We start from the raw sequence: 27,502 nt of genomic DNA on the forward strand, positions 1-27,502 counted from the left end.
GAAATCTGTGAACCCATTTCTTTATATTTAATTTCTAAACAGTCTGAGAAACTGAACTTAAAAAATACTCATGAATTACTATTAAAAACAAGTCCACAACCAAACAAAACAACATCTCTTTGACTAAAATTTGTACTCATGGCTCTAGCAAAACTCTAGCAAAACAGAAATCAGCTGTGCTGAGGCTTTATTTCCAAACCTAGGCTCAAGTGCACTTTAACTGACCTTTTTTAGTTCTCTCCTCCCCCAGGTTTCCTTTACTGTGTTTGACCAGGGCAGGTACTACAGGCCAGAGAAGACTCACAGTTTCAAATAAAGAGTGTACAGGACATGGCTGTCTCCTGGGGTGGATAAATGCAGTGTGAGAGGTACAATGGGGGAAAGGGCAGTGTGTGCACAGAGCTGTAAGAGCCCAGAGGGTGGGAAGGATCCAGCTGGAGACCCGAGTGCTGGGACATCAGCGCGAGCTCGGGGCTCTCTGGGGCAGCAGGGCCAGTGTTCAGGAGGTAAGGGGGAATGAAAGAGCAGGGAGAGTGGGAGAGGTAGAGGGGAAAGGGAGATGTATTAGTGCTCATGAAATGCCTCTGAATCTGCTGCAGCCTTCCCAACAGACTCAGTTTGCTGATGCACCTCCTGCCTAATGTTTCTGGCAGCACAGTCCAAGTCCAGCCTGGACAGGGCCTGACAGCCCATCCCTGGCACACACTGACTGCAGGGTCACTGTCTGGACACTTCCACCCCTACTGAGTGCTCACCTCCACTGGCCCAGCAACTGCTTCCATTTGGACTGGGAGACCAGATCCTTTCCTTTGCTTGCTTTCCTTCCTTCTCTCACTAGCTATGGTCAGGAAAGGAACTTCCAACACTGGAAACAGCAGCAACAGCAAGCAGCAGCTTGAATTTAATCCTGCCATAATTTATAATGTCATGATGTTGACTGTCCATTTCAGGGACTTCTCTCAGTGCTGTTTCAGACAGCCCTGCTCTGAGTCATCCTTCCCAAAGAGACAGACCTCAGCTATTCCCACACTGTCAAGAGACTGAGTCCTACTCCAAACTTAGCTTGCTGTCAAATTTTGTACAAGTCATTTCACCTCCTGTTTTCCAACTTCTCCATCTGCAAAACTGGAGTAGCAACTCTGGCCTTCTGTGTAAAGTCTTGCTAGTAAATGCCTCGCATGGAAGTTGGGCACTTGTATTACTATCAGAGCAATGTGTGGGTGCCAGGTGTTTTGTCAGGTCTGAATAATTGCAGAGCAATTCCTGTAAAGATACTGATCTGAAGCACTATCTTTATTACAGTGTTTTGACTGATTCTGGCAGCATCCACCAAGTGTCAAGGGCTGTAGATCAGGTGCTGTAACATGTGCACTGATCCTTCAATGGCATGTCACTTAGCAGGAGTGGGAAACAAAGGCTGATTTACTGTTGGAGCATCAGGATCCTGGAACAGAACTGAATTTGAAATGTGCAGGTCAGTCCTGTCCTGTTATACCTGCAAATCCATGTGCCAATATAAGCCAGAATTTGGACCTATCATCCAATCTGGTCACATTCTATATAAATGAATCTCAAGGCCAAAAAATAATGGAATCCTTTCTAGGTCAAATGAGTGATCTGGCACATTGAGAAGTTGTATTTTTAATGAAATATCTGGAGCTGTGAACTCCATCTTGGGTCCTGAGATTAATGAGCCGCTTTAGCAGAGCAGACTAAAAAGTTTCCTGCAGCTCCCTGAGGAAGGTGAAACACTTCCACATGCTCAGTTGAACTGCTGCATCTCTGGGTGAAGTCTGTATCGGGAAATGAAGGGGTCTGTCACTGCAGGGAGAGTCCAACACAGGGGAATGAAGTGGAGATTCCTTTCACTCGGCAAAAGGAGTTTTCCACAAGCTGTCAGCCAGGCTCAAGAGCACAAAGCATCCTGCAAGGAGAGTTATGTCTGCTGCAGTTGTCATCTGCTTTGTCTCTGGATGTGCAGAAACCTAGGCCTGTGGGAAAAAGAATGACCAGCACTGTAAGTCTCACTCTGGGAGAATGTGCCTCTACATCTATCCTATAAAAGCAGCAATTTTCCAATGGCAATAATCCCACCAAGCCTGTCACTCCACCAGAAATGCTTACCTGTGTCAGAATTTATGACTCAGAAACACTTGTCAGGCTGCCTCAGGATATCAGAAGGCTGAGCCCCTACTTTGTCAAAGCCTGGCTTCAGCTGTGGCCCTTCCGTGGCTGAGTTCATCCAACTCATCAGGGTGCAGGGACATATTCCACAAAGGACACAGACCCACACCTGAAGCAAGAATCTGAAGGTAAAAAAATACTTACTTGCCACAGAAGTCCTTGTGAATGGCACGGAGGGTGAGCGGTAAGTTTGGGTGTGCCTGTAGCCAGTGCTCCACCATATCTGGGTGTCTGGGATCAACTTCCAGAAACACACTCCTGAAAAGACACATTCAAGTGTAGAAAGCAGGGAGATGCACATGTTTAGGTTGTTAAACTGATAAAAATTAAGGTCTTTCCTTCTGGATGACTCCTACCAGCGGGAAATGAAAAGGTCAGCAAACACACTGCAATCCAGTAATCCTAAAACAGATCATAGCTGTCCATTTTAGATGCAGATCCCAACTGCCTCCTTCAGGGGAGAAAGTGTTGAACCTGGGGGGGAATTCTCATGGTACTTAAACCCTTGTATTAAGATTTTGAAGCCCATGCAGAGATAGCACCAGCAATATCTTCCTGAAGCCCCAAAGATGTAAGGCCAGAATGCAGTTTTATGCTGCAAATGCACAGACACTGAGCACTGGCCTGGCAACAGGAAGTTCCTCTGTGTGGAAGCAGCAGAGCCATGAAGTACAAGTCAACACACACATCCTCCCATAGTAAATGTCTCCATAAACCAGTCATGAAAACACCACCAGCATTCAGGCCTACCCAAAACTCATCAGCCAGCCTCAGTCAGGGCACCAGGACTAGGCCTGGGCACTGCAGGGCTACTTCCATTTGTGCCAGGCTTTACAACCCCAGCCCACTTCCCATCTCCCCTCCCGTGATGGGGCAGAACCACCCCAGCTCAGAGGCATGTGGAGGATGGAGCTGGTTATGGCCTGGGAGAGCACAGCAAGATACAACTTCAGCAGGCAAAGGACAGAGGCCAAGCCCCATCCTACGCTGTCCTGAGAACTCCTAAAACATCCCACACTGAATACTCCCTACAAATTCACCAAGCTGGGCATGGATCTCATTTCTGACCCTAAAAAACTTCCACTCCTCAATGGGGGCTCCACCTTATACAATGAGCAAAAAGGGAAGGAAAAGAAATAATCCTAACAAACAACCCCATGGGACCAGTCTCTGTTGCTGGGAAGTTCTGAGGAGCATCTTCTGCTCCTGTGGTCATGCAAAGCATGAGGAATGAATTCTGCATGGAGTATGCCTCTCAATATTCCCATTCTTCTTCTCAGAACAGCAGATTTTCAATGACCTCTCTTATGCTGGCCAAATGTCAGGAATATTCAGCAGGATGTGTGAATGCCCTGGCACATGAACAGTGCATTCAGACTTTTGGTTATCAGCAGGATGATCTTCAAAATGGATCCCACATGACAGAGAGCAGGAACAATCAGTCTTGAATAGTAATCAGGGAGAAATTTAACATCTAAGACACTATCCCTGGCTGATCTTCTTTCTCCTGGGGTATTCAGCATTGTATACTGGCACAATAAACAAGTTTCCCCTAATTAAAGGGTGGGAGGGAATAGAGATCTACATCCATCCTCCCAGAGTTCTACAATGCTTCTCCTTCCATCAGTTATTCACCTTAAAAAGTTCCCCTGCTTTTTGCACTCTCTTCCATGTTCTTTTTGTTCCTGTTTTGACCTTTAAAGGTTCCCACTTCAGTAATGACCATGAAACAGCACCACCAGTCAAGGAAGGCCTGTATCCCTTTATCAACCCATTTCAAGCTAATTTTGCTCATACACATGACATTTTCTGAAGTGCTATTATTAAATGGGGCAATGGGGGGATAGTTTTGCAACTATTTTCCCTTTGTTTTGTTTTCATACAGGAAGGTATAGAAGTTACAGAACTGAGTGGATAAAGGACACGGAATTCAAAGAGAGAGCAGTGCTTACCCAGAATCCTTCAGAAGAGAAGGAGCCAAAGCCAGAATTGTTTTGATGACTCTCATCCCATCATCTCCCCCATCCAAAGCATCAAGGTCCTCATAGCTGGAGTGTGGGAAAAAGATGACATTTAACAGCAATTAATGTGGCCCTTGAGAATGGATCACCCCAGGCTCTGTGGAGAGAGGAGCACCAAACACACCTGAGCTCCAGTGCTCCTACAGCAGGGGACAGCACCCAGGGCTTTCCTGTCAAATACAGGGAGTGGAGGGCAGCTACCACTGGGCTGAGAAACTCCACTTTTAGCACCAGCAGAAAACATCCCCTGGAGTGTGCCTGAAGATGAGGAGCCAGCTGCAGCCAGGGGCTCACACTTCCAGCAGTGGGTCTGTTCTCTCTGTGTGAGCTGCACAGGGAGAGAAGGGGTTGCACAGCCAGGGATTGCTGCTTGCTCTCAACCAAGCCAACAACCACATCAGCTGCCTGCTAACCCAGCAGAGCCAGCTGGGGGGGAGAGAGCTCAGCTTTCAGAACTGTGGTGCACATCTCAGACAGAGGTGGGGGCAGGACTTTGTCCTGACACGCAGACAATCAAGTTTGGGGAAGAACCAGCACACGCAAAGTAGTTCCACATCCCAAAAGAGCTTATTCATTTTTTTTCTGCTTAAGACATGTATTGGGATGAGAATGGGTAGCAGCATTTCCACCCATCACAAAAAGCTGCTCAGATTACTCTTTCTTTTATAAACTCACGCCAATTATTTAAAAAAAGTCTAACAGGAAAAATGCTCTGAAACAATTTTGGATTGAGAACTTGTTGGTTTCAAAGTGTGTGCGTTTTCCATTTTAATGAGTATTTAAAATACTTTGATACTGCTTCAGGCCTGTAAGCAGTATCAAAGTAACACTGAATTATTATATACCATATAAACACACCCACACTTTGCACATGTATACTGCATTTACATGTTTTGTGTGCAGTTGTGTGTAGTACAAGGAAGCAGACAGAAAACCTTGCTCCAAGGAACAAGAGAGGAAAACTCTATTTGTCTGATTACCGGAGGATTTCTGCATCCAAGGAAGCCATGTCCTCATGGAAAACATATGGGGGGTTACTGACTATGACATCTATGGGGCCCCAGAGCAGCAGCTGTTTGGCAGAACCTAGAAAAGAAGAAGAATCACAACCAGCTCTGAACTGTGGCATCTTCCCTATAAGCTCAGTGTCAACATCCTACCCAGGGAACAGCCAAGCATCGACCTCACTGCTAAAGCCTCAGCAAATGTCAGTTTTAACTGACAAGCCAAGTCTGGGTAGGACAAGTATCCTTCCCTGGTTCAACTCACCTAATTTCAGGTGAATAAGGCTGGGCATTTAATCTAAGCTAAATATATGAGCTCCCTCTAATATCAGTGGAGAGACAGGCATGTGCAAGTTTATCTAAAGCATCCATGTCAGCATGGCATGAATTACAACATGTATATGTTTGCCTCTCTTCAGTAACAGCGAAGGGCACCTGTACTACCAGCTCAGATACAACCATTGGACACCTAAAACCAGGAACAATTCACCTTCTGGTGTCGGCAGGGACTTCTCTCAGCTGATCTATGGTCTGGAAATCTCTGAAGGGAAAAGCCTCACTGGCTCACTTCTTACTGACCTTTTTCTCTATCAACTTCAACACCCTCCTGCCACCTGCATCCCAGAGGGATCCCTTGGGTGTATATGTCACACCTGCCTCCCCATCAAAGAAAAAAGGGAGAAAGACAAAGGGAATTGTAACAGTGAAAAGAGTTACTGTGTGAAACATCTTGGTGAATGATGTGAATCCTCTCCTGGAGCTGCAGCCTGTAAAATTCCAGATGCAAGAACAGAAAGCTTAGGAGGCATGTTTGTGTGGATTCATGAACAGTACATTCTACAAACAGATCACTAAATATTGCATCTTTTATCTGATACACTTACATCCCACCCCACTGACTGCAGCTGGATTCCTCTCAAGGGAAATTTAGGACCTGCTCTTTGCTCGAGGAACAAAATTCAAAGCCAAGAGCACACTGTGCACCCATGGTGATTCCAGGGTGTGGCTCCTCTATATTCTCCTTGCCAGGGGACAATAGTTGAGACAGTGATCCCCTTAAATCTTAGGAATCCTGAGCAAAGCTCCCTTGATGCTCCTGGGACAGGAAAGAGAGGCCAGTCTGAAGGTATCCTTGGGCTTGGTGGCAGCCTGATACTACAGGAGAGGTCAGAGAAACAGGGAGAGTGACAACAGCAAGGACAGAACAGAACCTCTAGTTCCTCAGCCATGTGGTTCACCCATCAAAATACCTCTCTTTTCTCCCCAGTTTTGCCTCTGGCCCTTGTGAGGACATTTGAACAATGTCAGAGGAAGTACTTTGCAAAGGCAGAAAGACCAGGCTGGTCAGGATCTACTGTAGGAGCAAGACTCCAAGCCTCCCACAGAAGATGCCATTCCCAGACCAGCAACAGCTGCCCTGTCAGCATACACAGGCATCAGGAAAGGGAGGGATTCCTGCACTGGGTGCCGTGGGCACAGGATTGACAGTGAGAGTAAGACTCCCTAAGCATCTGGAGAACACAGCTGGGATAAGGGAGCTCTGAAAAGCAGGCAGGATCCAAGCTGGGTTCAGTCAAGCAGTTACACAGCTTATCCTGCTGGCTCCTCTCCCAAGAGCTACAGGGCACCACGCCATGGACAAGTTTTTAAGGATGCAATGAAAATATCCATGGAGAAATACGAGGTTCTCTGACATGGTATTTACAGTCCCTCATGCACTCTTAGGCCAACAAGCAATGCTAATAAGCAAGACAATTTTTCCCAGATGACAGAACAATAATCCACCAAGGAGGCAAAGATCTGGCCAGCTTTTACTATATCTATGAAAAATTGCAACAGAACTTGGTTCAACACTGACACTTCAGAATGAAACCTCTGCTCTCCATTCTGTGTAACTGGGCTAGGAGGCAAAGGGTGACAGTGTGGTGACAAGCCTGGGAAGGGCCTGTTCCTACACATCTCTTCAGGCTCACTGTGAGCTGGGATGGGGTTGCAAGTGAAGAGATACAGCTCAGTGCAGCCAGAACCAGAAGTATCCTGTCTCTGTAGTCCCAATGCTGGCAGCAGCTTGGGAAAAAAGTGTATGTGGGCCCTGTGGACAGAAATTCCAGTTAATGAGCACCTCTTGAAACTCATGGACTCCATGAGAAACAGCCATAGGAATTCTTTGTGACATGGCTCTAATTAATGCCAAGGGCCCAGCAGTTCCTGAGGACATGGATGCAGTCTGGAGTCTGTACCCTTCACAATGTCTACAGAGACTGGGATCCAGGACTCAGAAGCACTCTAGGATTCCAGCTCTGGAGCTCCCTGTGGTAGTGACAGTCCAGAACAGCCTGACAGAAGAACCAGCTGAGGAAGTGGAGCCACTAGGAAGGACAAGGTCAACCTGACAGACATCTGTCCTGATTTCAGGCACAAGGGTTTGATTCAGCAGCTCTGAACACCCAGCCACAGCACAGGTGTCCAAACAGCTTGGGGCCCAGCAACACCATTCCCACTAAACCAAGACTGCAAGGAGGATCCTGAGGGAGGCCACACTCAGAGCACAGCAGAGGAAAGGTGCTATTGGAGTGTGCAAGTTTATTTCTAGAGGAGCAAGGACAGACACAAGCACAGCAATAATGACCTAGGGAGCCACTTATCCTTCACTCCTGAGTGACATAAATGTTCTTCCTGCTGCCCTGAGCTTCCCGAGTTCACAGAAAGGGATAAGAGGAGTTACCAAGAAACACTTTGAAAACCCTTTACAACAAACTGTGTGTAAGTACTACTGCTTTACTGAGGCTGCTGTTTTTACAAAGTGTGTTCACAAGTCAAAGAAAAAATACTCTGGTAAACATAAGCATTTTTTTCTGAGTTATTACACACTTTAGGAGCTCTACCAAACATTCTCTAGTTTCCAGTGGTGATAAAAATGAACTACATGTACAAATACTGAGGACTCTTGGTCTTTCTCAAACAGCAATTTACAAAAAATGAGTAATACGTGGTCTTGTACCTGTGTGCATTCTCCCTGGTGAGATCCACAGCAGCCTCCTCTTTATCCATGGCTATGACCTGGCTCTGGGACAGAAAAAAAAGCCAACAAACCCCACCAAGCACGTGTTACAACATCAAAGTTCCCAAGCTTTGCCAAACATGCAAGATCAAAACTGACAACTGACTGCTCATCTTGGCTCCTGAAAGGAACAGCTCATGAAGAATGTATCTGGGGCACTGCTGGGATCGTGAGTCACATCCAGTAAGGCACTAAGGTGACCAAAGGCACTCTGCACCACAGCCAGGAGCCACCAAAACAGACAGGCCTCTGAGCTGACAGCAACAGTCACACTGACTCACATTATCTGACGTGCCCACAGCTCCTGGTAGCGTGAGACACAACACTGGCTAGTCTGGGGTAGACACAGGCTGAAGGAAGATCACGTTGAAGGTTTCTCCTCTCTAATGCAGACAGAATCCCTCCCAGCATTAACACAAGCACTTGGACAGAGGTTCTGGAATTTTCCATCTGTTATGCAGACACCTTTTACCTAGTTGCTCCACTGCAGTCCTTACACCACATTCACTGCCTGTATTGACTGCACGTACTTGACTGCGTGTCAAGTATCTGAGAGCTCTCCAGCAAAATGTTAAGAGGCAGGGCTACACAGCCAAGAGATTTGTTTGACCTTCCATTCCACCTTGGGAAAACCACAGGCAAAGGCCTAACTTGGTTTTGCTTTGCTTAATGCTTTTTAAGCACAGATATTGGCAGGAATTTACACAGAGAACACATGCTTGAAGAAACTTGAAGAAACACCCTCACTTGCAGACGATGGTGTGATTTGCCATCATTCCTAAGGGGATGAATTTCACAGCCCCAGGCTACAGACCACACACATGAAGCTGACCCTGAAGGTGAAGGACACAGCTGAGTCCATAAATGAAAAGTTGCTGCTGTTTTCTCAGTACCCCAGTGCCAAATTCTGCCTCAAACGCTACAGAGATTACACAGTGTAAACTCCACAGCTGTCAGTGTGGGTACCACTAATTCTAATCAGTCAAGGCTCCTTATTTCTCTGGGCACAGTTGTTTGTGCTGGGAAAGGACTGTTATCAGTCACAGGGACAGACTGACACAGTTCTTTAACTTAACAAGCAAGGAAAAGAGCATGAAACTCTTCTCCTAGCTCAGGAAATCAGACCAATTATACTCTCAAGTCATGAAATTCAAGTATTAACCTTCTCAGGTCACTGGGAGGAGGAAACATCCCTCCCATTCCAGGCATCAACCTCTAATTTTTACACAGCAAAGTTTACACTTCTACAGGAGGAGGGGTTGGCTACAGCAATTCTTGTTCATGAGAAGGAACTGGCTGGTCTGCAGTTCTGAGGAAAGGGGAATACTTTCCCCTTAAGCACACGCAGTGAGATCTTGGATTCACTTCTCGTTTTCTTTACCAAGAGTATCTCAGTAAACATGTCACATGCCACAAGAATCAGGGGCAAGAAGGGCTTTGGTGACCCAGACCTCAGTCCCCTTCCTGCTCTTTTCACTTTGTTCAGAAGCTGTGGGTTGTTACCAGGGAACAAAAGACTTGTAAAAAGTGGTTTGGCAGTGGTGGCAGTGACATATGCTTGTCATATTGATCCCAAGTACTGACATTGCTATGGTAAGCCCTTCCCTGGATTCAGTCTCCAGTCTCCTAGAGACAAGATCTTTTGGTTCACAGCAAGGTGATATTTAGAGATGACTGCCCCATAAATTCAACTAATGAGTGTGTGCCCATGTCTCAGTCCCTCCTGTCCTCAGCCCAGGTTATCAGCTTAAACCAACACCCACCAGTGCTCCAGGCCAAGTGAGCTGTGACAGCTGAAGAATGAGCACATTCACTTCTTTCATTCTGATTATGTCTCTGCTGCTCCTGCAGACAGCTGGGGAGAGCAATTCCTGAATGTCCCTCCTCTCCTTAGTATGAACTTACAGAGCCTGATTGCCACAGACCTGAGCTGCCCAAATCCCACCAGAGACATCTCAAAGAAGATGAGCAGAGTGGGGCTGTCCTCTAGCACAGGCACCTGCTGGGCCAGGAGCACTGAAGAAAGCTCACCTGTGGTAGTTTGCACAGCAGACTCAGAGCAATTGCTCCAGAGCCACAGCCGACCTCCAGGATCACAGGATGAGGAACAGGAACTGGGAAGCAGGGGCCTGAATTCGCACATTTCTGAGATTCTTCCTCCACAACTAAAGAGACGAGATCCTAACAAAAACAAACAAATAATATTACTAAGGGAGCTGTTTTCATTCGCACCTTTGTGAGCTGAGGGCTGCAGTTTAAATTTCTCGACTGTGTACCCAGAGAAATGTATTTTTGTTGCTAATTTTAAAAACACAGATGGTAGCAATGGAACTGACATGCCAGAAGTCACTTCAGCTCCATCTGCCCCACAGGGTGCTTTGATTAGCAACCAAATCCTCAGGATACAATTTCCCACAGATCCTCTGAAATCTTCTTGCACTGTTGGGAAAAGCAATAACCAAACAGCTGGAGCACATTATCTTCTGCAACACCATTTTATTTACTTCAGAATTTCAGCTTTCAGAATTTGCAAGCATCAAAATTTAAGATTTCTACACTGTCTCAGTAGGTTGTGTGATCTGGAGGAGCTGCTAACAGCATGTAAACTAATAATCCAACCTGCAGATGAAAAGCAAAGGCAGTGGGTTACTAAATGATCCACATGAGCAGCTCCCTGCATGGATTTCAGATTGTGGACTCCTACTACGTTTTATTGGTATAAAGTCACATGGAATACGTTTTCATCCATGCTCCTGTATCTGCATGCAGCTCTCTCATCACTGCCTCCTCCCTCCCATCACTCTCTTCTTTTTTAAATCCCTTCACAATGTCATGTAAAATCCAATACAGCAGGAAGGGTCTCCAAGATTTCCATGTTTGTGAAAATAAGTGACTAGCCACAAGAGAAAACACACATGTGCCTCCCTCAGACTGCAGCATGAACTTCCCTTGTTATTCACTGGAGAAAACTCTAAGACAGAAAGCTCACAAACACCTTGAGTTCCTCAGCAGCTCAGCAGGTGCTCACAGCTCCCTGCAATCCCACAGCAACACACAAACAAGGCCCTGCTGCCCAAGGCACTCCCACCATGGCTGGGATACTCCACTGGAGAGGTCTGCTTTGGATCTCTCCTCTAAATCCAGGAAGTCTGACAAAAGTAACAAAAAACAATTGGCTCAATTTTGCCAACAGGTAAAAATAAAATCCATTACCAGGAAAATAACATGCCTCCCATTTTAACGAGGAAACTTGCATATTCTTGGCACAAGCAGGAATATTTAAAAGCAACAAGGCCTAGCAGGCATGTCAGCTTCTCTTCTACTTTACAATGGCCTTTGTCAGGAGCCTGAACTGGGCAGGCTTGTACATGAGGGCATAAGCCCTTCCTTGAAACCATCCCCCAACATGGGGTGCAGCATAAGAGATGCCTTGTGCACAGCTGCAGTGTCCAGGAAGATATTTGTTGCTGCTGGTCATCCTTCATGTCAGGCCAGTCCACACCTGCAGTAAGTGGGGAGGGAGGATGCAAACAGGTACAAAAATGAAGTGTTCAGGTAGATGAGCTTTGATGACCCATCCCCAGAGCAGAGCTCCCACGGCATGGGCTGTTTCGTCAGACAGCATTTTCTGAGCTTTCCCACAAGACATGAACTGCTTTAAATGTATTGAAGTACTGGGCCCCTGCATCCAAGCACCCCCCCAGTGCTGAGAGAACAGAAGTGAAGCTTGCACTGCTTCACAGTCCGGGATGGAGATGGATTTTCAACTCAGCTGTGTTAGGCCTTGCTGCTTTTCCAGCAGCCTGGCTCTGCCAACAACAGCCTTTTGGGAGCCACTGGTGCCTTGTCTTTCTTTAGGCTCCTTTTCACAGCCACAGCCATGTGGGGCCTTCAGGGGCTCTCCAGCAACAAGCACTTTGACTGTTTTCATTGTTTTCTCCCACATCTCCATTTGCTGAGCAGGAAAGAGTCAGTCTGCAAAGGTGAGTTTAGTGACTGACATCTAAGTAGCCCCAGTCAGGGACGAGGAGTCACAGCACAATGCCCTGCCCTGGTCACTGTGTCATTATTGGCATTGCTCTCATACAGGATTTTGCTCACAGCCTCCAAAATCACATTTTCCTTACTGCTGCTCTGGCATTTCTTTCCTAGACAGCAATGGATGAAAACATTCTCACAGGCCTCCAACCTGTAGGAAACTATTAGAGGACTATCAGACAACAACAGGCAAAAATAAAACACCTTATCTACCCACTTTTGTGTAAAAATGGCTTTGGCCATTCAGCCAACAGCTCCAGATGAATCAGCCTGAGAACACTCTGGCAGTGGAGACAGCCAGAGATTGGAACCACAGCTGGTTTGGCAAAGCAGGTGCTGATGATTCCGAGAGGCACCCAAAAAGTTCTGCTTGGCCATTAAATCACTCTTTGAAATACCAGCCATTTCTGGACACTTACAAATATTTCCAGGAAATCTCCACAGTAACTCAGAACCATCTGTTCCCGGAGTAGCACAAGTTACTGATTACAAATGTCCAAATGTGACTTCCACACACCAGAACTATTCTCAGCATTTATTAACTTCCTTAAGGTTTGTCATTAGCAATTTCAAGCTTGATGGTTTTTAATGGAATGTCTACTTTACACATTCCACAGTGAAAGTATTTTACAGTGCTTGCCAAAGCTCCTAATTAAATATGGCCCATTTCAGCTTTTACCACATGTGTAAATGAAATGAGATGCTGGGATTCCTTAGGCTTTGTATCCTGCTTCCCGACCCCCCTTGGTCTCATTGCCTTGGTTATTTCATATGCTCCTTACTGAGGCAAAGGCTGGTTCTCTCATAATATGCATGTTTATCATAATAGTACCAAATTAAAAGATATTAAAAATAATGTGACAACCTAAAGAAACTACATCTTTTTCCAAACATAAGTATCTCACTACAATAAAAAGTTGAATAATTATGAAAATAATTATTTGACTTGATTGACGAGCAAAGATGAAGGTGTTTTTTAACTGGCAAAGAACCAGGAAAATCCAGCAACCATGACACAGAGAGTGTCCAGTCATCCCACTGCCATTGCTACTAGATTTCCTTCTCAGAAAACAGGAATGATTAAATTATCCTAAATTGTTTTGAAACCATTTTCTTCAGATTCTTCTCAGTATTCTTCATCTTCTAGCAAATGATTCAGTGAAAATCTCTGCTTTTCCAAGCACATCACCATCTCCAAAATATCACCACTGCAAATTGATAAATTACAGCACTTTGCAGAACCCCTTTCAAATCTCATCTTGGGAGATGATGTATTTCTGGCCAAGCATTACAGTGTTCATACAGAGACTACAAAACACCCTGCAGGTCAGACATTCCCGACCTCTGCACAAGAATCCGACTGGAACAACACCAGGGAAGAGCAACAAAGGGGTTGATGGTACAAAAAAGAGATGCCAGTCCCAGACAGAAAAACTGGGACAACAGCAGCTGGCCAAGGGCTGGGCAGGATACCCCACATCTTCTCAACTGAACAGATTCAGAGCACAACCATCTCATATACAAAAGCCATTTTAACCCTCAGTTTGATCAGCAGCTTTAAAGGCTGGAGATGAAATGACAAAAATTCCACTGGGATAGAAGAGAAAACACTTTGGCAGCCTTGGTGATTAACCCTGGGAATGTGTTAGGTAAATTCTGTGGGATCTGGCACTCTAAACTGAAATGGCAGGCTGTTCAGGAGGGCTTACTGTCACTCACACTATTTACAGGGTTCAATACACAGTCAATACATCCTGGAGAGAAGTGTCCCTCACTACAGAAAAATGCTAATTTTGGAGAAAACAAAGACTTGACAATGAGTGTCTCTAAAACCTGGAGAACAAGTCAGCTTGTTCAGATGCCCTGTCTACAATATCTAAAGAAATAGTGCTTGGCTGCTCTTGAATTGGGTTTTTTTGTTGTTGTTGTTGTTTTTCCTGTTACAGATATAAAAAAATGTAAACACAATTAAAAAAAAAATCAAAGTGCTGTATTAAGGAGCAAGTAAAATCATAAATTAAAAAAGTATCTTAGAAATGTGACCCCATTCCATATTTGCCCACAGCATTCCAACCACTGGGTAGGATGAATGCTCAATTGTGGAGTCATTAGAATTCAAATTATTGCTTACAGTATGAGTAATTATTGTCAGTAACAACACAGTCCACACTAAAAGTCCTGCTGACCAGTTGTACAGGTACTGACAGAACTACTTCTAACCTGGAGCCTGGTGTACACACACATGGGTGTAAGTCCCAGCCACCTCTGAAACCTGTGCATCCACGAGGGTGGCAAGTGAGGTGCAAGGCAAAGTATCTGGAAGGGTTTTTAGATTGCACTGGGCTGAAGGTGACACAGGCATCAAGTGATGGGTTTTCAGGGACCTACACTCTGCTGCTTAGCACAAAAGAGTGCTACAGACCCTCTGTGTCTTTGCCAGAAGAGAATTTAAAATCTACAGAGGAAAATGCCAGACATCCTTGGGAGGGAGAAGGATATTCAGTCCTGACTAGCAAAGGAAGAGTTTGGAAAGACTAGAAGAGATCTATTAGTGTATTTAGTCTAGAAAAGTGAAGACAGAGAGGATCTCATTAATTAATAAAAATAGCAGGTGCCAAGAGGATGGTGCCAGACTCTTCAGTGGTGCCCAATGACAGAACAAGGAGCAATGGCCATAAACTAAAACACAGCAAGTTTCACCTCAACATGAGGAAGAACTTCTTTCTGTTGCATGTGGCAGAGCCCTGGAACAGGGAGGGTGTGGAGTGTCCCTCTCTGTAGACATCCAAACCAACCTGGACATGTTCCTGTGTCACCTGCTCCAGGTGGTCCTGCCTTGGCAAGGGGGTTGGACTGGGTGATCTCCAGAGGTCCCTTCCAGCCCTAACTATTCTGGGATTCTGTGATTGCCTGCGGTTCCACGTACAGGGGACACAAATATTTGCTTCCGATGCTACTTAATTTCCAGCACTCAAGAGGCTCTCAAGCTTTTGTCTCTCAGCCAAGCCGCTCTCACCTCATGATTCCAGGAAGTCTTGCTTCACTGCCAGATTCACCCTAAGTTCACACTGTCTTTTATTTGGGTTTTCTCTCCCCCCCCACCTTCTCTGTTGAGCGAAACAAACGCAAACCCTTGTGCACACCTCCGGCTTCCCCTGAGCCTCTGCCTCACCCTCCCACCCCCAGCTGCGGTTCCCCGAGGCCCCCCAGCACCACTGGTGTTCTCACAGGTTCTCGGTATCACCTCTCCCCTGTGGCCAGGTCTCCAGTTCACTGTATTTCTTGGAACCACAGCTGCACAGAGCAAGTGTGAGGCCAGGGGCTGCCAGCACCCAAACCACAAGCCCCACAGCTGCAGGCCCAGCCAGCAGCCAGCGCAGGCTCAGGCTGTGTCCAGCCCCAGCAGAGATTCCTGTGCTCCAGAGTGCAGCCGTGTGCAGGGCCAGAGTGAGGGAATCCTGTGCTCCAGCCCAGCAACAGGGAACTGCCCATCGGATGCTTCAGCCGCTAAAGCACAAGGCTGAGAGAAACGAGAGGGGAGGCACGGGAAAGGCAAGGCTGGATGTCACAAACTCACACTATGTTCCCTATAAGCACCTTTTTTTGTGCCCCACGTGCTCTGGGGAAAGCAGGGAAAACAAGGTTTCAGGGGTATGAGCCAGGGTGACAGGGAGCTCTCAATTCCCAGGTTGGCAAACAGGACAAGGAAAGCAAAAGACCCAGGAAAAGCACCTTCTCTCTGCTCTCGCACACTTCCTGGGATTGTTTTTATTTGTGTGCTTTCCAGAAACTTCTGTTCTCAGAATCCAGGACTTTCCATAGAGCCTGATCTGATATTAACCAAATCACCCCTCCCCTCCTGTTTGTCCACTTGGCTGCAAATCAGCACATGACAAAACAGCAGGAAGCCAAGCTGGAAACCTAACTCCAAGGCAATGGCCCTAGGAGATCCCTGCCAAGTACCCCACTTCCAAAACCAAGCCACCAAGGCAGCCCAGTGCTTCGTGGGCAGGCAGGGGCCTTGTCCTGGGCTCTTCTGCCTGGCACCGTAGTAAAAAAGAAAAAAAACATTGCACCAAGCCCAGGAAACTCCCCCTATAAAAGTACAGTAATCAGAATAGCTGCACAGAGAGCTGCTGATTTTAGAATAAAAGGTAGCCACCTTTATCAGGCATTAGCAGTGACAGACAAGCAGGTCAAAGCATGCCTAATACTGAGGAAGGGCTTTGGCTTCTCTGTAACACATGTGTCAGGGCACATGCCAAGTGCTGCTTCATCTGCTGGAGCAGAGGCTGTGACAGCACCCAGACTTGATTTTAGCAATCGGCAGCAACTGTAGCAACCCATACGTGCCCGTGCCCAAGAGAAATTCCCACAGCTGCCATGCCTAAATTTAGCCACAGCCCAGGGGCAAGAGTGGCTCCAAGTCACGGCACTGTGGCCGTCCCTCAAGCCTCCAGCACAGAGCTCTGGCTATCCAGACATCTATATCTAGCAAGGTATCTCCTTTCTCTGCAGATACTGCTACTGACCCCTGCCAGACACAGCATCTGGAGGGAGGCACTGCTCTAGCTCACTAATCCCTAGCTCTGAAATTCCAGTTACTTGGATGTCTGAAAAAAGCTGGGGGGGAGGAAATGGTTTTTTCCCCCACTCACGTGGGAATCTCCTTGAGTCCCATCTGTTCCAGCCATCCTATGGTTTGTTTTTCTCCATTCTAGTCCTACATCCTGCTTTAATGGCTGATGAGCTACACTACCCTGCTGAAATGCACAGAAACAGAGACCCTCTTTCAATCAGAACAGGGAGATTAAAAAGCTAAAGGCATCAGAGTTCTTTTAGGACCAAAAAAATACAGGCATTAATGACACAGAGATCTGTGGGAACATATTAGGTAAGTCTGTATATGTTAACCTGGGGAACAGGTTTGTGCATGACTTAAAAGAACAGCTGTTGCTTTCCTCGCCTTCAGCACAGATTTTAGCTTTAAATTTACATTTTTTACATTTTGAAAATCACCGACTTAGAAGTAATTCTCTGCAATAGCAGAGCCTTTTTTTCTTGGATAGGAAGTCAGAAGAAACTACCACCATAGTTCATCAAGGCCAGTTAGCCAGGAATAACCCTGTTCCTTCCATCATTTCCTTTTGAACAAGAAGAAATCTGTCTGGGGAAAACATTCTGTCCTGATTTTCAAGTGGCCAGCAACAGACTCCTGTTAAACTGTTTCAACATTTTATTACACTCTCTGGTAAAGATGTGCACCTTTTCTTCTGGCCTGCATTTCTAGTGCTTATTGTACACTTGTCTGTGAAACCAGAGAGATTTCAGTTATCGAATTCCTGCTCCCTGTGCCAGCTAATTAACCCTTAAGCTTGTCTTTGATGAGCTAAGCAGTCTGTAACAACAAGGCAGAATTTTTCCAGCTATTAATCCACATACTGGTTTTTCTCCAAACCCAGTTTTCCACTTCTCTCACAACCAGTCAGTAACATAACTGGACATAATAGTTCTGCAGCTATTCCACTACTGCAGCACTAATTCTTTAATCTGCTACTTGCACATGGCAATCCCCTGACCCACACACAAGGATCACGTGAGCCCACTGGGCAGCCCTGAAAGAGGGTGCTCATGGTGTCAGCCAACATCCATAAGATACTGGAGATCCCAAATATTCCTCCAAGCACTTCTGGCAGCAGAAATGCCTCAGCCACGAGGCACAGGCTGTGCTATTTGTCTCTGTATATATGACCCTATTAAACACTTGCGCCCAGCTCAAAGGGCAATTCCAATTGCTCTGCAGCAACAACAGGCTCCCTTCATAATTCCCATTCCCCAGCCTCTGTGCCACAGCCCACTTGCAGAAAACATGGTTCTCCTCCAACATAGTGATAAAATACTGCATATCATATGGGCAAAATGTGATCTATGTGAGGCCACGCAGCAATGCTCCACCTTTAGCAAGTTTGTTTGCAGCTCTGTTTTGACAGACAGCAGTTAACATTTGATTTATTAAATAATGCCCTACTGCATTTATGTGCAACATACCTTATACAAGTCTCCACATATTTCAAGAAAGGACCTTAAGCTATGTCAAGACAGGGCACCATGACCCTTTTCATTTCCAAAACTGGGAAGTCAGTGACACAGAAAGGAGAAGCAGCCTTCCTTTGAAGGGACAACTGGTCAGAGGCAATACCAGGCAGAAAAAGCCAATCTCCTGAGCCCTGACCAATGCCTGTACCCACTAGACAGTGTGACCTTCAGACCATTCCAAAAAGTAACCATCTGTGGTGATGAAATTAAGGAAATGAAAGGACATTTCTGCATCAAAGGCTTCCTTTCAGCACTGATTAAACCAGAAAATGTGTCACTGCTTTGACATAAAGCACTGGCAAAAGGCCCCACCTTGCAATCTGTGTATTTGCATATGCAGGTCAAGAAGGGAAAATCCTCCCTTCTCTGTGTGCTGGACCTTCTTGAAAGGTTAATGATTATGTTTAGCTAGAAGTAAAGTTAACCTTTGTGAAAGGTTTCTCTGAGCAAATCTTTGACTCAAGTGCCTTCACAGAACACCCCACACAATGACTGCCATTCCAGGGACAGATGCAAGTAAACAGCAATGACTTCAGGGCTTTTGAGCACATTTTCATGGGAAAGAAACAACCTATTTTGGGAAACAAGCAAAAAGCTTAAAAATCATAGGTGGAAAAAATTGATTAGACAGCGACATAACTAAAAATTACACATGCTGTAGACACTTAAGTGAATGACTGAAGTGTTATGCAGTAAAAAGTAAAGGTTTTCCTTTGTGGTTAAATGAGCAGGCAGCACCAGAAGCAAAGAACACACTTTTCCCACTTACAACACAAAATTAGAAAGATTCGCTGCCAGATGATGTCAGGGAGGTCAGACACAGATGGACTCCAAAGAGGATTAAACAAATCAATGGAGGACAGATCCATTAGTGATTATGAAGCAGGATGGCCCCAAATCCAGCTTTGGCTAAGACCAGTCCTTAACTGCTGACTGTCAGAAGAAAAGGGGATCCTTCCACACCCATCTTTTCCCTTGTGATTTTGCCCCCACCATCTGCTACGAGCCCAGATGAGCCCCAGTGCACTGACCTAGACCCACCAATATAGTCTGACACACTGAGTCTTCTTCTTTCTCTCACAGGAGATTATAGCCACGATCTTTTTTGCATCACTCCTAAACGTTCAGCATGCCACAGATCTGTAGTTTCTTTCCCTAAGATGTCTCCCAGGCCTAACACACATCCTCAGCCTGCAGTGCCTCCCCTTACAGGACAATGGACAGCCACCACAACAAAATCCAAGACAGAAAAAATTATGTAGGGTGTGAGTTTGTGCTCACAACAGGTGAAGGAGGTGACTCCAGGAGACTCCTGTGTGGCCTGAGCTTTTGCTTTTGCTGCTGGGAGGAGATCTCCAGAGCTGCTTGGGAGGACTGTCACAGTCCCACAGTCCCAGCAGCTTTCCTCCAGGAGAAGCAAAAGCTCAGTGTCTGAGAACCTGCCTGTGCCAACACAATAGTTGCAAGCGATGAAAGATGGCCATTTTTGCTTCCACTGAGCAAATAAGCCTCTTTAGAAACACCAGAAATCCTGGGATAAGTGATAGGAAACAGAACCATCAGGAACCCCGCGATCCTAAGCCTGGAGCGCCCTCCAGGGGTAAGAGACGGGAGGGCCACGTACCCCAAACTGCTTCAGACAAGTCCTGGACCAGACCAAACCTTCCCTTAAGGAATCCGTGGTGAGGCCTATACTTGCCTGGACAAGAAAGAAATTATGTATCCATGGTTGGCTGGATTCTCCTTCTCTCTGTCCTCATTTTAAGAGGCCTTGCTTTGGGAAAAGGTCTTTCTTCTCCATTAATACAGTGACCAAGGAGTGTTGAGACAGGGATGCCTTGACATTACAAGAATAATTGCATAAAAAACATAATATGAAACTGAGCACACCCCTAAACGTTGGTCCAAACATCCCCAGGGCAGAAGCCTGGCACCAGTGCCACAGGAGCAAAGCTGGCAGGATGCAGAGCTCCACAGGCCCTCACAAACCCACTCAGCCCTTGCAGCAGCGAGGCCAAAGCTTTGCTCACAGCAGGCCAGACCTTAAACAGGACCTGCTAGTTCCCTAATTTTGTTCCCAGTTTCCCATGGAACAGAAGAATGAAGCCACATGTGCTGAAAAATATTCCCGGAGGGAGAGAACGGGAGAGGGCTCAGCTCCCAGAGAACTAAACAGTCTGCACGGGGCAAATTTCACAGGGCAACATTGAGCAGGCAAGGGAGCTTCTCTCTCTGCATGTGTCCCTGTCCCCAGGCCCAAAACAATGCTCGTGGTTTGTGCCCTGCTGTGTTTAACTTCATGCCATTACCAGGGCGCTGGGAGCAAGAGTCACAACCCTTCTGTTGTAGCCAGACAACAAAATGTGTCATAAACTCAGCTCCCCTTCTTCTCAGACTTGCATCAACATACAGGAGCACTTGATGAAGCTACATAAATACAATTAGGAAGCAAATTTTGCAGCTGCTTGTGTATGTGCACCAAAAAGTCAATTTAGGGAGTCACATTTGCTCAGAACACGTGGCTTGTGTGTTCAATCACAGATGAGCAACATGAACCTGGGATAACAACGCTGATAATGAACTGCTTCCTAAAGAACAAGGATTGTTTACAGATAGTATTTGGTGAAAAATTTCAGCACTATTGGATTTGAGAACACTGCAGACAAATCCTAAACAAAAAGAAAGCAACAGATGCAACGAATTTCAGCATTTCTGAAGGGAGGTATTTCCAATGCAGTTTTAAAGTCCAGTAAAGGCTGAAAAAATTACTCTGATGAAACAAAACGTAGGCAAACCCCAACCCAAACACACCACACAAAGCTCCCAGTCTGAGATGACCAACCTTTCCTTCCAGCAGAAGGAAAGGATCTGGACACCAACGTGCTTTGTGCAGCAGGTTATGCACAGGACACGGTTCCTGGAAGCAGCACATGTCTGAAGCCACGCCCTGCCAGGTGCTGCTAAACAGCTGGATCCTGTCCCCAAGGCTCTTCAGGTCACAGTAACCTCCCCAGAACATCACAAGGAAACTCTGAGCTGCCCTCAGAGCTCCGTTCCTGAGCTATTCATCACAAACTTCTGGTCTTCCATAATAAATGTGCTAAACACATTCCTTCAGAGTAAGCAAAGTGACACATTAAATCAAGTTTTCCCAGGGATGAGGCTTGGGTTAAGCTGTTCATGCTACATCTTTGCACCAGGGTATGTTAAGTGGTTTCAAACATAGCGTGTTGCACAGCACTGCACTCCAGTTTGGGCAAGAGGAGGTGATTGTACCAAACCCAGGCATGTGGGCTCAATTAACAACGTTCTCAGGCATCAACAGCCACCCCGCCCTCCACTCCACACAATAGGCCTTTGTTTGGGGCCTGGCACTGCATGGGGAGAATCAGAGCACAGCCCCAGAGGAAGCCTTGCCAGCAGATACTTCGCCTTGCAGAACTGAAGTTCCCTCTGGTTTCAATGATCCAAGAACTAATGAGGAGTCAGAGGTTGGAAATACTCTCTTCAATCAACCAGAGCAGAAATGCTGTTGACAATAACAAAGCCAACCATCACTGGCTCCAACTGGCAAAACTATTCCAGAGCTCCAGAGAGCTCTGTCTCCAAACTTCAACACCACAGAGTGATCAACCCAGACAGAGCAGAGAGCTCCCAAGTTCCCTGGACACAAGTGCCATCACTACGATTTAGGGCCCAGCAGGCTCTCCATGAGATGCTGCTAATGCCCCACACCAAATTAGGGCTCTGGTTCTGAATATTCTTCTACAGGCTGAGATGAGAGGATGTCTAAGTGGTAGTTGTGCTGATTCCCACTAAACGGTCTGAAACCCTCTCACAGATGTCAGCAGCAACCTCTTCCTCAAAGGGCACAACAGAAGCACAGGCTGTCTTTGCCTGTTAACTTTTGTTTAATTTTTGAACACTACAACAATCACCAAGCAGCAGGCAAACAACTGAAGAAATGACTACTAGATTGAAACTAAGATTCTGGGACTCATAAATAGACAAGCTATGGAGACCACTTCATCTCCAAAACTTAACCCAAGATCCAGAAGAAAATAAACCAATCCAAAACACAGGAAAAAAAACCCCTCACAATCTTAAACTCTCCTGAGGGCTAGTAAAGAGTTTCCTTGCTAGGATGGTCCATGTGCTGAAAGCTAGGCTACTGTCAGGGAAAGCGTCACTATGTAGTTTTTGGGCTTTTCTGTAGCAGCAGGAACACTGGGGAAAAGGCAGTTTTAACTTGGTCATGTATGGCTGTCCTTTACATTCTTATGACTGACAGTCATGTTTAATTCCAGCCCAGGTCAGAACTTACCTTTCAGTTTCCTGTGTTTGTCCAGAAACCACCATGGAGCCATCACACAGGTGGTAGGTGCCATTTCCTACCAGCCTGCACTGTTTCAGCCTGCACATGGACAAACAAGCTCTCTGGAATCCATTACTGTTTTCCAGTAGCAGCTTCCTGCTACTGCAGGGGTTTGCTGGCAGCCTCTGGACAATGTTTACATTCTTATCCTTGTATCAATGTACTAAGCCACTGGGATATCAGTATAGATTTTGAACTGCTATGAGTCCTTCCTATAGCAGAACTAAGGAAAGCAAAGCCAAGTCCTTCCATCAATGGTGATGGATCTCAGTGTAATTAAGTGAAACATCAGCTTGCAACATCTCTTGCTCTGAGCCAGGAGGCAAAGGTCACCAGCATCAGTTCCAGATCACAAGATCAGAATCCCCTCCTTGTTCTAAAAGAAGTGGAATGACCTGACCTCATCACTACAACCTCAGGACACACAGGGTGCCTCCACAGCAGTGCTGCGATTGTGCTGTGTCACAGAATTCACACACCCAAGCCTCACAGCCCCCACAGCCATACCTCTGTTTCAGGCCGTGGAATGAATACTGGGGGTCTCATCTTCAGGGTCAGGTCCTGGAAGTCCCACTCACCAAGCACATACTGCACTGGCATCCTGTGGCAGGCAAGAGCAAGTGTGAACAACTGGGACTATGCTCCGTGAGCCAGAGGAGCTCTCATGCCACACTTACCTTGCTGCTGAGCACACACCTCACTGCTGAGCTCACACCTCACTGCTGGGCACACACCTCACTGCTGGGCACACACCTCACTGCTGAGCACACAGCCCTTCTGAGGGGGAGCAGCTGCACAGCCCCAGGCTCAGCTGTGTGAGCAATGTCCATGTGCACTCTCGGGAGCTGCGTTCCCACAGCTGAGTTTGTTATCAGGCACTGGACCCAGGGAACTACAGGTCAGTCAGCCTTACACAGATAGTGGGGAAAGCGATGGAACAAAGCAGCCCTAGAGACTGCTTCCAAACATAGCAAGTACAGGGAGCAGTCAGCATGGATTTAGTAAGGGGATATCATTCCTGACTGAGCTGGTAGCCACCCACGACACAATGACCAGTTTGGTGCAGGAGGAGAGCAATCAATAAATACTGTGTATCTCGACTTTCCCAAGGGCTTTGATACTGTATCCCATAACTCCCTCATATACCGGCTGATGAAGTACAGACTAGATAAACGAGGTGCACTGAAAACAGACTGAACTGTGCGGCCCAGAGGGCTGAGCTCAGCAGAGCAAGGCTCAGATGAAGGCTGATCACTAGTGGAGTACCCCGGGGTCAACAGGGGGGCCAATACCACATCACACCTTTGTTAGTGACCTGAATGCAGGGACAGAGAGCACCCTCGGCATGTCTGCAGGTGACAGAAAATTGGGAGGAGTGGTTAACAGACCAGATGGGTGTGCTACTTTCCAGAGGGACCTCTGGAGAAATGGGCTGATGGGAATCTCAAGAAATTCAGCAGGGTAATATGAAGCCCTACAAACAGGGAAGGAATAACCCCATGCACCAGTACAGGCTGGGGGCTGACCAGCTGGACAGCACCCTTGCAGGAAGAGCCCTGGGCATCAGGTGGAAAAGTTTTGCCCACCACTTTAATCACCACTAGAGACCAACACAGCACCGTTACTTGACATCTGAGCTGCTGTTGTCTGCTACCATTCTTCTGGCTGATTTAAGGCTGAAGGAAAATCCTCTAAAGGAACAGCAATAAGAGGACACTCTTACCTTTCTAGTCGCCTGTTGCTCAGCTGCTGGATTTGCTCCTGCTGCATTGCTGTAAGTGGAGTGTGGAGGCTTTTGGAATTCAGGCTCTGAAACTGAAGATAAAGTCACTTTAAAACCTGCCCCCTTGTGCCACTGGGGTGTCCTCTGCCACCCTGCCAAGGGCATCCTCTAGGGAGATCCAGGGCACTGACAATCACATATACCTGGGACTGCTGGAAAGCCCAGGCAATGAACAGGACCTATCAGCATGTTTAGAAACAAACCTGTACAACTGTTCTGCTACTTTTTGGAGCTCACAATAAGTAAAATTAAGAATCACTTCATCAGGCAAAATCGAGGTAAATGTGTATGTCACGGGTTACACTTCAGTCCCTGCAAAGGACAGCATTTAAGAGGCCCCAAGTGTTCTACTGGCAATAATAAACTATGGCTCACCCTCTCTGCCATTTAAGGAAAGATAAGTTGTTCTATTCCCCACAAGTGAGATAAAAAGGAAGGTAAGGGATTCAATCAAAATGACAAAGTGAGAGGCAAGCACAGACCTTATTCTTTTCCTATTACTTAACTGTTTTTGCTCCCAGAACAAATGACACAATGTATTGACTGGATTCTCGTGCTTCGGGGATCCCATTTATCTCAAACACCTTCTGCCAGTAGTTGACCATATCAGTGGCAGTCAGGAGCCCAGGTCCTGCACTGCAGCTCTGCCTCAGAGACAACTGGTTTGGACTGAGGACACCAGCTTCACTTGGACTCAATCGCCCTGGCACATGCTGAGGTGAGAGGCTCAACAACCTCCTGAGCAGTGGATGGCTGAGGCATCTCATTGTTGTGCAGTTTCCGGTTTCCACACGTGTTCCTTGTTGCCATCTGCTGATCCAGTCAGTGCTGAGGCTCCCAGGACGCCTGGTGCCAACACCAGCCACTGTGGCTGAGCACCAGCTGACCACAGTCAGCGGGTTCTCCTCGGGGCAGCGTGACAATGGCACTGTTTTGCAGCTCTTCTGGTCTAGAAACAAGGTAAGAGAACAGGCTGAATTCACCAAATCACAGGTTCCCCTCTGACAGAACACAGACTGCTTGCCCTAACCCCTGCCCATGGGTATAAAACCAACTACTCACAGCCTAAGATTACACCAAAAAAAGACTCAGGTGACAGCCAACCAGCTCTGTCACTGCAATCCACTTCTCCACAGGTCAGAGGACAGTCCTTGCCCACGGCAGGGCAAAAACAAGCTGCCTACAGAGGCACAGCACTCCTGCCTGTTCTTGCTCCCAAAAAGCCACTGACATACCAACCTGCAGCTCCAGCCCTCGGCTCTCCACCCCACAGATCACCCTGGCTCTCTGCAGGAAGACCTTCAGTCTCTCCCCATTTCCTTCTTTTACTCCTCTCTCTGCTCATAAACCCAAGTCCTAGGTTAGCAGGGATGCTCACAGAAGACCTGGACTCAGTGGGTCAAGGGTCTTCCACACTGTCACTGTCCCCAGAGGGCAAACAAGGGGTCACAGGGCCAGAGCTGAGCTGCTAAGGGCAGAGAAAGGAAAAAAACAGTGTAACAGGGGGAAGAGAAACACTTGGAAGATGGAAAGGCCAGAAAGGGTAAACCCTGCCAGAGGGAAGTCAGTCTCTCAAAGGAGAGAAGAGGCAGAGCCAGACAGAGAGGGAATTAAAACAAACAAGATGACTGCAGGAGACAAAGGAAATGAAACTTTACAAAACAGCTGCTGCATATCACACTTGGAACAGTGGGAAACAAACAGAACAACAACCACATTTTCCTGCTGTGATCCATCTGAAATGAGGGCCCCCCCTCCCTTCTGACTCACAGCCCCTGGAGCAACTGTGGGTTTCCCTGAGAGCCCATTTCCATTCCTCTGTTGATGGCTGCTTTTCAACACTGTCTGGGAGAGGCCACAACCTCCTCTACTCCAGTTGAGAAAGGCACCACACAGCTAAATCCCTCTCCTGAGCAGCTGGCAGCACCCAGAGCGGCTCCCTGCCCCACAAGAGTGCTGCTGCAGGGACAGCTGGGGATGCCAGCTCTGCTCCAGCCTGGCAGACGCTGGCACCACAGCCGAGCTCCATGGGGCACCTGCCCTGCTCCTGCTGCACAGCAAAACCATGGGACAGTCAGGCCTCCACTGCCCTCCTCTGTAGTATCAAACAAAGCTCAGAAGGAAAACCCTGCAGCAAAGATCTCCAGACTGGCTTACCTGCTACCTCCTGGCAAAGGGGTGGGAGCTGTAAGAGCTCAAGAATCCCCTCCTTACCCTCTGCATTACTCTCAGCAGAGAGACAAACAGTCCCTATGAAACTTGCCTTTATGTTATGCATAAGCAGCCTCTCAGACACAGTGTTTACCCAGGCAGCTTCCCACTCCAAGGCCCCCTTTAGGGGATACTGCCACAAGGGGAGCACTAAAGGAATAAAGCTTTAACAAGCATTAGTGTTGTTAGGGAGGCAGAGAAGACCTTAATTGACCGTAGCTGGAACAATGCTGGCATTACTGGCATTATTAATCACAGAATCGTTAGAGTTGGAAGGGAGTTCTGGAGAATACCGAGTCCAACCCCACTACCAAGGCAGGGTCACCTGGAGCACGTGACCCAGGAAGACATCTAGGAGCGTTTGGAATGTCTCCAGAGAGGGAGTCTCCACTACCTCCCTGGGCAGCCCATTCCAACATCCAGTCACTCTATTTGTGTAGCACTTCTTCCTACTGTCCCACCTAAACCTCCTCTGGCACAGAGTAAAATCGAGCCCTCTTGTCCCATTGCTGGTTACCTGGGAGCAGAGCCCGATCCCCACCTGGCTACACCCTCCTGTCAGGGAGATGTAGAGAGTGGCGAGGCCATCCCTGAGCCTCCTCCGGGCTGAACACCCCCCGCTCCTCACAGGACCTGTGCTCCACAGAGCCCCGCCGGGACCGGCACGCGGCCGCTCCTCCCGGCCTTCCCTGCACACGCAACGCCCCGACCAAGGCCGGGGTGGGGGGG

The 27,502-nt window shown here is 47.1% G+C and overlaps 2 protein-coding genes across 2 annotated transcripts in view; both read right to left on the reverse strand.

The window, feature by feature from the left end:
* The window catches only part of MAPKAPK3 (mitogen-activated protein kinase-activated protein kinase 3), a 122,540-nt gene extending 121,609 nt beyond the window's left edge, over positions 1-931 (reverse strand). The window contains exon 1 of the mRNA XM_027700613.1: positions 756-931. Coding sequence (XP_027556414.1) covers positions 756-914 — 159 coding nt within the window. The 5' untranslated portion in view covers positions 915-931. The remainder of the gene's footprint in view (positions 1-755) is intronic.
* On the reverse strand, positions 1-27,492 carry HEMK1 (HemK methyltransferase family member 1). The gene is made up of 11 exons (XM_027700621.1): positions 27,315-27,492; positions 25,069-25,511; positions 24,503-24,594; positions 23,287-23,380; positions 10,302-10,451; positions 8,211-8,275; positions 5,927-5,976; positions 5,186-5,291; positions 4,137-4,232; positions 2,329-2,442; positions 1-1,991 (listed from the first exon to the last, which is right to left on the reverse strand). The coding sequence occupies exons 2-11, from the start codon at positions 25,327-25,329 to the stop codon at positions 1,955-1,957; spliced, it is 1,065 nt and encodes a 354-aa protein (XP_027556422.1). The 5' UTR covers positions 25,330-25,511; positions 27,315-27,492; the 3' UTR covers positions 1-1,954.
* Positions 27,493-27,502: the final 10 nt, after the last annotated feature.

Source organism: Neopelma chrysocephalum, unplaced genomic scaffold (assembly GCF_003984885.1).
Source record: "Neopelma chrysocephalum unplaced genomic scaffold, ASM398488v2 Primary Assembly neopelma1_147, whole genome shotgun sequence".
Taxonomy (NCBI): Eukaryota; Metazoa; Chordata; class Aves; order Passeriformes; family Pipridae; genus Neopelma; species Neopelma chrysocephalum.

Excerpts from the sequence above, each read along its gene's own strand:
- HEMK1 (XM_027700621.1), bottom strand. The coding sequence starts at position 25,329 with ATGAGATGCCTCAGCCATCCACTGCTCAGGAGGTTGTTGAGCCTCTCA. Across the intron at positions 10,452-23,286 it reads TTCCACGGCCTGAAACAGAG|GATCTCGTCTCTTTAGTTGT; the intron begins GTATGGCTGTGG and ends TGTTTTTGTTAG. Across the intron at positions 8,276-10,301 it reads TGCTGTGCAAACTACCACAG|AGCCAGGTCATAGCCATGGA; the intron begins GTGAGCTTTCTT and ends TTTCTGTCCCAG.